The 12,081-nt window shown below is 36.7% G+C and overlaps 1 protein-coding gene across 1 annotated transcript in view; it reads left to right on the plus strand.

Moving 5' to 3' along the window:
- pear1 (platelet endothelial aggregation receptor 1) overlaps positions 1-12,081 on the plus strand; it is a 44,547-nt gene that overhangs the window by 13,037 nt on the left and 19,429 nt on the right. The window contains exon 2 of the mRNA XM_088409985.1: positions 11,351-11,458. Within this exon, the coding sequence (XP_088266111.1) occupies positions 11,355-11,458 (104 nt within the window). The 5' untranslated portion in view covers positions 11,351-11,354. The remainder of the gene's footprint in view (positions 1-11,350; positions 11,459-12,081) is intronic.

The raw sequence follows: 12,081 nt of genomic DNA on the forward strand, positions 1-12,081 counted from the left end.
TACAGCCATTTGTCGGTCATTTGAATCCGCCGTTGTAAACATCAGCACCTGTGTCGCTCTTGTGGTTGGGAGTCATGGTTTCATTCATTAAAATGCATACTGTGCACAGTCTTGCTCAACACATTCATTATGCAGGCCTAAAGTAACAAGCAATGAATAGAATTAAATATAAAGACATTTTGTGTTGATTTGCTTTTTAAATATGATTTTAGTTGAGCAAAGTATTCTGGGATGCCTAGGAGGTGACTGCAAAATCTCACTCTGATTGGCTCTTAGCCAGGAAATGCAAGATAGAAGTTTTACAATTCCCCGCAAAGTATTGCTTTTTACTTGTAGTGCATGTGGTCAAATATAAATTTTGTTTTGTTTAACCGTCTCTGAAAAAGTTTTTTCAAAAAGGGAGTCATACGTCGAAAGCTATATGAGGTACAATGATGCTACCTAGTGGATTAAATTGCTTATTGCAGTCTAGTGCCAGCGGAATACATTAAATCGATGTTTATCTCACATGTTGATCCATACACGCTAAGCATTGTGGAGTGAGTTTAGTGTGTTTTTGTGTTATTAAGATTCTAAATTGTTTTTGAGCTACACAAAATCATTTTACGTACGGGTTCAAAAACCTGACTCTCCAACTTTTGAAATATTTCATCTGAGACATTTATGAACCTGATGATTTCTTTTGATGTGATTGTGAAAGTTCTTTTCACCCTTACTACTCTCTGCTGAACTTTTGTTGTTGATATCCTCAAGTGGTCCACAACATGAGCGTTGCCAGGGCGACGCTATCATTCCAACACTGTTACCCGAGAGCTCTGTTCTCCATCACAACGGTGGGAAAGAGGAGGCACTGACCTCATACTCGTAAAATTCAGCTTGAGGAAAGGCGGGAAAAAATCTGGACAGTCCAATCAGGAGGTAGATTTTATGAAAGTGCTTAAATTATGGAATATAAATTATTATACGGATGTTTGGTGCTTGAATTCGTTCTTAAGCGATTACATTGCATGGATAGGATCACTGGTTATGTTATATGTGTTTCTTTTAGTGTTATCCATGAACAATAGGTTGTGATACTCCTAGGGGGCTAGATGTTAGTTGAGCATTTTTCCCAAAACCCAAATATCAGCAACTGCAGTATAACCCCAATATTTAATGTATACCATTATACAGCCGATTTTGCACTGCTCATCAAAGACAGCTTTTCCCTATTGTTGTCAGTTCTATGTGCAAGGTAGCGATTTCTAGAGTGTTTAATCATCTTGCTTGCTGAAAACCAACAAAACTGTGGAAACTTGAGCATGAATGAAGCGAAGAAGCCAGGAAGCGAGAACTCACTTGCCATTTCCTGTTTTTTTGTGAAATATTCCAGCCAGCCAGTAGAGTACCTGATTTCAGTTTTAGTTTTTCATAGAAGCTCAGCTAATTCACAAACTTCGGTCACTCGTAACAGACTGCCCCACAGGCTTATCAACAACAACAAAAAAGAGGACAGTATTTGCATTTCCTGACACAGTGGTTCTCAACCTTTTTTCAGTGAAGTATTCCCCGTGAAATATATTTTCAGGCAAGTACCCCTCAACTAATGCAAAGCATTGTTGGTTAAAAAAAAAAAAAAGACTTAAAACATGTCATCAGTGTTTGATTCATCAAACTTTAGAACTTTTCAAACTCCATTTGTGATGGCCCACAAAACAAGAATTAAAATAAAGTGTCCTTTTTTGAATCATAGAAGTGATGTGTTATCAAAAAGAATTGAACACCATTAAATATTCTTCCACAAAAATAATACAAAAATAATAATAAAAAAATACAGTGTCCTCTTTTGGGATTATGATAGAGATTTGTTCACAAAAATAAATCATGAACTTAATTATTGATTAGAAAAAAAATTGAAGAAAAAAGAATCATCGCAAACCCACATTGAAGAAAGTCACGCACGGCTGATCATAAAATGGAGAATGGCGCATGAAAAAAAAAAAAAAAAAAAAAAAAAAAAAAAATATATATATATATATATATATATATATATATATATATATATATATATATATATATATATATATATATATATATATATATATATGTTTTTGGCATTTTAGGGTCCCCACTTGACAGTGTCATTAACAACACGCTTCTTTATGGTGTGTGAAACTGAAAACATTTTTATTATACTAATACTACTATGTACTTTATTTTCTTCAATGTAATATTTCTTGCTTTTGAATTTGTTCAGATATTTCTTTCTGGATTTGGCGGGGCAATACCCCTGTCCCGTTAGTTCCGTGCCATCATCAAAATTTCAGCCTCAGCTGCCATCTTTCTGTCTCTGGATCATCTTTTATCCCGAAAGCACGTCCAGAAGCATCCAGCCTTTTTCCTCTTACCATCATTTTCCAGCGCGGGGGTTCGGCTCCAGCGGCGCGAGGCTTTTTCGGGCCCTTTACCGTAAACACAGTTTGATCTGTGGGTGTGTTTATTTCGCGCTCGCATTTCAGGGTGTGGCGCGATGATTGTTTCTCCACCGGCGTGTTGCTAAGGGTCTCAGAAGCCCCCTCACCCAACATAAGGCAACATTTGCCAGTCCTATCGCGGTCTCAAAGGGGCCCTTGAATCCAGATGACAAGGATTATGGCTTTACGGTAACTGTGCTTTTTAATGGCGGGGGAGGGGGCTGCGGTTGTGGATGTGTCACATGGAAGGTGTGCTGCTCAAGGGGAGTTGTTAGTCCAACAGCAGTATTGAGTCACCGAGGGGAATGTTATGTGGATTTGAGCTATTTTTCATGCATGTATTATCGTAGGTTAGTCACTTAGGCGTTTGGGATTTTGACAGAAAACATGTGGAAATGGTTAATGCTTTCATTAATATTATTATTTATGTATTCTTAATATTATTATTTATGTAGTCATAATTAGCTTTGCCCCAATTCACCTCTTTCCACATATTTGGTAAAGCCTGTCCCCAGCCAGTGTAAATCCGCAAATATAAGACACTTTTAATGCTTTCATTAATATTATTATTTATGTATTCTTAATATTATTATTTATGTAGTCATAATTAGCTTTGCCCCAATTCACCTCTTTCCACATATTTGGTAAAGCCTGTCCCCAGCCAGTGTAAATCTCCAAACATAAGACACTTTTTTTCCCCCAAAATGAAGGTCAAAAGTAAGGGTGCATCCTATAAATGGTAACTTGAAACTTTTTTTTTAATTGATATCATTCAAGGAAGATTGATTTATTTAAAATCTGATTAAATCCCACAATTTTTTTAGAGAGTAAAAAAATTCTCCTACTAGAGCTAGACACAGTTTAAATTAAAAATTTAAAAAAATAAAAATTAAAAAGGTGATTTTAATATAAAGCTGAAATGTGTTTTATTGTCATCCGTTTTCATAACTGGTCTTTAGGAAAGCAAAAAAAAAATAATCCATTTTTTTTCATATACCTTATTATTCAAAAGAATTTTCAGTACACTATCTGAATCCCAAAATATTCGATAGCTGCAGCTCTAATGTTCTGATCTGATCTCTAATATGACTTCCAAACATTTATTCTTATTCACACCCTCATCTTTATCTTCTACTAAAAAGCTGTGCTTTGCAGGGCCATTTTAGTCATTACAGTTGTTTACAAATATCAGAATTTCATAGACATACTTGTCATTGGCAGTTATTGGCAACTACCTGCTGTTTTTTAATTTATTTACTTATTTATTTATTTCTCTTGATCCCTCACAATCCCTCTCCCCTTTACAAAAAACAACAATCTAATGGGAAGCCCCAATATTTGCCAGTCAACTTCCACAACCCCGATTCTACTGTGCAGCTCAGAAGCTATTGCGGCTCTGTGATCTGATTGATTTATGTGACAAGATGACATCCAAAGTTAACGTGCTGTGTTTCGCACCTGCAACACATTTCAAGAGCAATGTTTTCTTCGTTGTCTTCACGGTTGCCACGGGGACAAGGCTGTGAAGCACATAGATCAAATGAATTTTTATGTTATAGATTCTGCAACAGCACGACCATGAAACAGCTTTGAATATGAAGAAAGCAATATTTTACTTGTCAGAGCCTTGACCTCGGCGTGATCAGAGTTTTTTGGGTTTGAGCAAAGAGAGTTGGTCTATGAACGATAACAGATAACGTTACTCTTCCTGTTTGATCAATTAATCCAATCTCAATTGTATATAGGACCAAAAGTGCCAAAATAAAAAATAAGTAAAAGTCCAAATAAAAACGAATTTAAATGAATGTAAATTGGAATATATATTGTAAAAAAACTACAATATATTTACAGATAAATAATGGTAAAACTAATTGAAATAAAAAAAGAAAATTTAAAATAAATAATATAATTAATGTGGAAATAAATGCACGAATAAAAGTACAATTCACAAACACAAATCAACAACACAAATCATGAAATAAAAATGCTCTACTCTCATTTATTTTATTACATGCTGACATTGTACATTTAATTCTTATATATTTAGTTTTGCATTTATTTTATTTCATTAACATTTGTTTATTTCTATTTATTTTTGAATGCATTGTATATTTCTGAATTTCCAGTGGGTTTTTTTTTTGTGTTTTTTTTTTCTTTCTTTTTATGTTCATAAATGTGCGAGGTTTTGCCAGGAGCACTGCGGATGACTTGAGGGAAAAGGCTTTGTTTTTGTCATGTGAAGTGTAATTGCAATAAAATAAGAATCTTCATCTATTTTTTTTTTCGGGCACTTTGATGCATGTGGTTTGACGCTGTAACCCGTATAAACGCTATAAAAAATAATTAACTGTTGTTAAAAGTTGATTTATATTGCTTTTTTTTCCTTTGTTAATGTTAAAAAGGATACAGGTTTAGGTATACTGAGACAATTTTTATAGATAATAATCGTATTTATAGTCAGCGCCTTGATTAGGGGGTGGGAGGTTGGGGGGGGTAAGCGAAAAGTTTTCTCTTTCCTGGGGGGTGCTTGGTAAAACGTCATTGAGAAGCATTGATTTAGGCAGTTTTGGCCCTCCATACAATTGGGGTGTTTTCTGAAATTGAGTCAGTGTTAAAATTTATTGCATAAAATTATACAGTACTTGCTCATTTGGTGGGATCGTTCATAAAGTCAGAATACATCAGCAAAGTGTCCATGCCCGAAAATGAAGAGGAAGTCGTCCATTTTACTTCAAAGCGGCCCGGGTGTATAGCTGCACTCAGTCCCCTTCAAATTATTCCTGTTTTTATTTCCATCTAGTTTGGAACGATGTCACTTTGAATATGCAGCTGCATCACATTTAAAAACAGACAAATTAAAAGTGTCAGCATTGCTCCAAACAAAAGACTCTTTTCACAACTGCGTGAGCTACTACTTGCTCGTCATTTTTATTTAACTGCTGCCCATTAATTCCCTGACTTGATTTACTGGTCGGCTTAGCCGTGTGTGTCGCAGCCAGGAGGTCCATTAGAGCAAATAATTCTTCAACTGCTCGATTCATTTGGGCAAAGTCCATCCTGCCAGTAAACATTTGTTGCGCTCGAGATGGGAAAGAATGGAAAGGAGTGCTGTCAGCGGTGATGGAAGCAAACATCATGGCTACAAGTGTCTTTAGAGACCAACATAAAAACCAGCACATGTTTATATTTGGCCTTTATTGTGGCTCCACTCCCACATGTACATCTGCAAAGAGTATTGCAGCGCTTGCAAACAGCTCCTTCGATATCGGCGTGGATGTGTGTGCGTATTTTGTGACTTGGCAAAAATATGCTCAGATAGTAAATACTTTTTTTTTTCTTCTTTTATGAACTCATCTAAGGCGTTTGTAATGACTGTGTTGTTTTGTCACAGCCTGAAATAGCAACGGTAGTCCCGTGGGAGGGAGTGTATTGTATTTGTCTGTTGTTTACTACACATTATTACATAGTTACAAAGCAGATCAACTTCATATTTCAATCAGTTTGCAGTTTATTGCACAATGATTGTGTAAATGTGGATCACAGTCTTTTAAACAGGGAATTGTACCTGTAATGAATGAAGCTAAATGAAAATGTCAGGGGACCTAATGGTGATGCCTGTGGAATGCCACTCGGGCATAGGCTGCACTCCCAATCTGAAACGTTATATCATGCGAGCGTAAACATTCTATTGGCTGGTTTCGAAGTAAATTTGATTGATGTAAATAAGATTTTGATTGACATGATCATTTCTTTGCGATTTGAAGAACAAGATTTAGTATTCTAAGAGCATCTGGCTTGGATTAAATCGGTCTTGATTCAATATAAAAGGATTCATTTTTTTCATTCAAAAACATTTATTGTTGAATTTATTGTTTATTAGGTTCCAGATTCTGGTTTTGGAAATGGTCTTTAAACATTCGCCAGGCTGTCATTTTGCTGCGTTAGCGTATGACTTTTTCATGCTTATTATTACAGTAACGTTATTCTGAGTATAAAATAGGGATGGCTTGATAGCACTTTTTCACATCCAATAGTAGAGCCTTGAGGATTAGTCAGGTTTGAGTATATACCAAACCAACTTTTTTTCAATTAAAAAAATGTTAATATTGCATGGATATAATTTTCGTGACATTCAAACAGTTGGATCAAAAATAACTCAATTATGGTTCAAACCGAATGGACCGACAAAATTTGGGTCAGTTTGACCAACTTTGAGGTTATTTTGCGTAAAACAGCCTGAAAACGGGGTCATTTTGGACAAGACAACCTAAAAACAAGCTAAATATGGGGTCTTAAATGACTAATATCCAAAAGGACCCAAATATTGAATCAGTCTTTTTTTTTTTCCTAGAATTGGAAGGATCCCTGGCGACAGCTTGTCTAGGCTGTGGCATCTTTTGCAAACTGAAATTTGAGGATATTTAATTGCTCTTCCATTTTCACGTCTTCCTTCTGTTCCTGAATCTGCACCCACAGCATGAGCTTATCAGGTTATGCCAATTACAATGACAGCCAATCAGAGTTTACTCCAGGGTATGACTGACCTTTTTTTTCCAACCTCCAACAACTCAAGGACCCAATGCAGGAAAAACGGATCCAATCAGCAGACAGAAGACACTAAATTAGAGATTAAAAAAACAAGAAATAATTGCGAATATTTTGTCAATCTGACCCCCCATGTTCTAATAAAAACAATCAGATACCGATCCAATCATTTTGGTCTGCATCAAACACCGATACCGATCCATTGGGTCAGACTGGACCACCCCTGATGTATCAATGCGAGACGATTGCGATAGACGTGGACCTGTGAATATAGAAGTTGTTGCTGTTGCATTTACATTGACATTTATCATTATCGGAATAAGTACATTTGTGAACCCTGTCCAAAGAAAGCTCTTTATATGTGAATTTCGACTTTATCATCGTGCCTCTTATGTCCCATGTGAAAATCACATCTGTTAGCGCCTGTTAGCCTCTAGCCTGAAAAATGATTGGAAAAACGGTCGCCGTTCGTCGCCGGCCAAGAGGAAAAAAAACATATTTTCCAAGAAGAATCAAGGTTGTCTCCTCCTAGAGCGCTTTTTCTTCCACATAATGACAACACCACCTGGAGCTCAGCTTGTCTACCTGCAACCCCCCCTGAATTCTTCCAAAACTCCAAAATAACAAGTCGTTTAAGTGTTCTTTGTCAGCTTTCAAGAATCTCCCGTGCGGTTTGGAGCCTTTCTCTAATGAAGCTCAATTAAGAAGAAGTTAAGCTAATGAAAAATATAAACCCGCCGAGTTGATGACTCCCCCCTAATAGGAGCCATATGCCTCCCCTAGTAAAAGTCTCTCTTTGTTGACACGGAGTAAATTAGCTCCTCGGCGAGTGTGAGATTCTGGCAGCCGTGATACGCGTCAATCACGTTTGCGTAAATCAGCGCAACGAGGTGCTGAGCGGTCGCCAATGTGTTTATTGCGAACCGACACATCAAATAGACCACATTACACATTGTGTTGCGCTCTTCGGGGACAAACATCTAAACAATGGTGGCGAATCACAACAAAAAAAGGCAAGTAAATAATGGTGAGTGCCAGAAGAGATTGGAATCACGAACCCCTTTTACACTGCGCTCCTGTACTGATATGGAATGGCGATACCAAGATCCCGACAATGAACATGGTCAGCTTTTTCACTGCCAACCCAAAAATGCATCTTTGACGTCAAAAGACGTCGTTGGCACTGGATGAGATGTTGTGGTCCTGCCTCTCATGCTGGTTTATTGATCAACATCAAATTTGGTTGAAATGCATAAAAAAGTCTCAAGAAACAATGTCTGAACTTGAACAGCAAGGCGGCCATTTTGGTTGGAAGCATGTTGGTCGTACTCAAGATTGCTAAAGTAAAAAAAAAAAATTAAAAAATAACCCTGAGCTCAGTTTCTGTGATTGACATGAAATTGGACGGATAGGTCTGTCATAACAGGATACACTAAAATGTATCAAGGACCCATGTCTGGAATTGAACAGGAAGTCTGCTACTTTGGTTAGAAGCAGCCATTTTGCACTCAGAAATACCTCTTGGAAATTTCGTGTAAAAAAAGGAGCTTAGCTTCATTAATCAACACAAAAGTGAGCCCACATCTTTCATAACACAAAAAAGGCTTAAAGACCCATGCCTCAAATTGAACAGGAAGTCTTTTTTTTTTTTTTTTTTTAAACACGTTTGTGGTGGTTCATACCTTGGCAATCACCTAAATGAGCCCCAATCAGAAGTAGGCATGGAGATTGCCAAGTTCAATTTGGAACTGAATGTAAACCAGCAGAGTTGGGGTTCAAGATTTCGGCTGCTTTTAGAGGGTGACATTTACAGCACTACTTTCTTTTTTTTTTTTAAGAGAAAGTCAAGTGAGAAACGTTCTTTCTATGTAATATTGGCACTTCGGCACTGTGATGTCATTTTCAGTCCACAACGAGAGACAAAATTAATTCATGTCCCACAAATGCAAGATTAATCAGAATGCAATGTTCAGACAAATGGAGGTGCATAGAACAAAAAATGGACTTTCAATTATTCAATTCCGAAGACCTATTTGTATTTTTTATTTTTTTTAAACAGTCCAGACAATCAATTCCAGGTAATTTTAAAGATGTCTTAATTAATTTTTCCCAGGTGTTTGGCAAAAAGGAGGGTCTAAAAATGGCTGTTACTAAATTAATTAAGTACCAAAGTAATCTGTTATGTAATTAAGTACCAAAGTAGTTGATTCTCTTAAGTAGTAAGTACTGGAGTGATTGCTTTATGTACTAAAGTACTGAAGTAAGTGATTACTTTAGGTAATCAAGTGATAAAGAGATCACTTTAGATACTAAAGTACAGCAGTAATTAATTACTTTAGAAGTGTTTAGGAATTGATTACTTAAAGTTCTGAAAGTAATCAATTACTTTGGGACTTTATTATTACTAAAATAGCAATATCTATCCATTCATTTTCTAGAGCCGCTTATCCTCACAAGGGTCGCAGGCTTGCTGGTGCCTATCCCAGCTGGCTTCGGGCAGTTGGCGGGGGACACCCTGAACTGGTTGCCAGCCAATCGCAGGGCACACGGAGACAAACAACCATTCGCGCACCCAATCACACCTGAGGACATTGTAGTAGGCCCAATGAACCTGCCATGCATGTTTTGGGAGTGTGGGAGTGCCTGGAGAGAACCCATGCAGGCTCGGGGAGAACATACAAACTCCACACAGGAAGGCATGAGCAGGCTGGATTTGAACTCGGGTCCCTTTAACTGTGAGGTGGACGTGCTATTCACTGCGCCACCGAGCCATACTTCATTAATAACAATGTAAACAATTACTTTAGCACCTAATAACATGAAGTAATTGATTACTTTCAATGCCTAGGGTAATCAATTACTTTAGCTAAGCACAAAAGTAATCAATTAACTTTAGTGCTTAAATCATTTCGTAAGAGCAATTTTTATAACTTCCTTCACAAAAACGTGAGAAATAAATAAACAAATAAATCAATTACTGGGATTGAATGTCTGGACTCTTATAAAAAAAAAAAAAACGTAAAAAAATCTGTTTTTGGGATTGAATGAGTTAAGAGTGTTTTGGGATGAATTATGCTCAATATATCATCAATCAGTAGACAATTGGGCCCACAAATCTGACGTATTGTGACATTCCCACATGTTTTTTACCAGAAGTCTTAGCGCCTCGCTTAAGCGCTTTTTCTGCGGTTGGAATGAAGATAGGTGTGGGGGGTGGGAAAAAAAGTCTCCCTCTCGTTCCCTGAGAGCCTAACTGGGTCCCCGTGCCGCTCCGGCTCTCTCGGGTTGACGGCGTGTGATGAAATCCAGATGGTGTTGCTGGAGCCAGCACCGGGACAGCGAGACCAAAAATGAGGAGAGCGAGGAGATGGGCTTCTGATGAATTGAGGTCAGGATGGAGTTGGGAGCCGCGTTTCCTGACCTCGCCTCCCTCTTCCTCTTTGACTCGTCTTCATCTGCGGCGTCGGGCCGCCCGCAGGCGTTTATTGCCGCCAATCAGTCACTCGATTCCTGAAAATTTGCTGTATTTGACAACTAACACCTCTGTTTTGTCACAGGTCAAATTGATCCATTTTAAAGTAAAAAAAAAAAAGGGGGGGCTGTAAGTAAAAAAAAAAACCCTGAGGTATCTATTTATCTTTCTTTCTATCTATCTATACAGACTACACACATATATATATATATATATATATATATATATATATATATATATATATATATATATATATATATATATATATATATATATATATATATATATATATATATATATATATATATATATATATTTATTTATTTATTAAAAAATTAGCTTTATTTCTTTGAAAAAAAATTTCAAGGAAATAAAGCCAAGTTTTTTTCTATTTTTCGTCTTTTTAATTTGTTAGATTTATTTATTTATTGTACTGTATTAATCCTGAATTTATGTTTCATCCAATAGAATTGTTTTTAAATGTGCTTTGTAATTTCTTTTTATTGTTTAATGTAAAAATAGAAGGGTGTTTATGTTTTTTTCTCGTTATTATTTTGTTATTCTTATTGTCTTATTTGATCAACTAACGAATCAGTTAAAAAAAAAAATCCATCCTGTTATACCAATACCACAGGACAATATTTGAAATCATAAGTGCAGAAAACATAAATAAACTAAAATGTTGTTGCTGATCTCACCCGTAACATGTTGAAAAATACTCTGCGAAAATATAATCATTGGTTTCCAAAGCAAAAGCGAATGTTTTGGATTGATTTTGAGTCAACACAAAGATAATCTGCTATTTCACAATATTAGAACCTGAAACATGTTTTATATAAAAAAAAAAATTTTTTTTTTGCTTTGTCCCTGACACACGCAGGACCATGCGGCCCGCGCACAGCGTGGTCTTCCTTCTCCTCTACTTCCTGTTCACCCTGGTCGACTCGCTAAACCCGAGAGACCCCAACGTATGCAGCCTGTGGGAGAGGTGAGGCCCGCTAGCTGAAAACAAACCAACGCGCCATTGCTGCTGTTACTTGCCGTCATGACATGAAGGCATACTTTCTCATACGGCGGGTGACATGATGAAGAGGACGGAGGATCAAGGATCAACACTTCAAATGTTAAATCGCTCTCTCTGGCCTTTTAGCTCCTTCTTTGGTGAATTCCAAGCCAAGAAATCAAGAGGCGTTACAGTGAACCGATAAAACCTTTATGCTGTGAGCTAGGTTCTGCAATAAAGAGGAAATATTAAAGCTTTTTTTAAATTTGTCTCCCCCAGTTGAAATGTACTGAAAGTGACATTAAGCAAAAGCAAATTGAACATTGCATCAATCTGTTCATGTTAGCGTAATGCTAACCTAAACTGAAAAACTTCATAGTTGGGCTAACAAATGTGAGCATAAAAGTCATGGTAACTCTCAATATTCAAACAACTGGCACTTAACACACATAGAGCAGCAACAAATACAAACGACATAACGCAGCAACTTGAAATTAAGTTTTTGATCCACGTTATTCTTGCTTGTTAATGAAGATAATTCACTAGGGTTCAACATTTGTTATTAAGGAGGTTAGCTACAGTGTATGGCTTAGCCAAGAAATATATTA

The sequence above is a fragment of the Hippichthys cyanospilos genome, chromosome 3 (assembly GCF_059441005.1).
Source record: "Hippichthys cyanospilos isolate Australia breed blue-spotted pipefish chromosome 3, RoL_Hcya_1.0, whole genome shotgun sequence".
Lineage (NCBI taxonomy): Eukaryota > Metazoa > Chordata > Actinopteri > Syngnathiformes > Syngnathidae > Hippichthys > Hippichthys cyanospilos.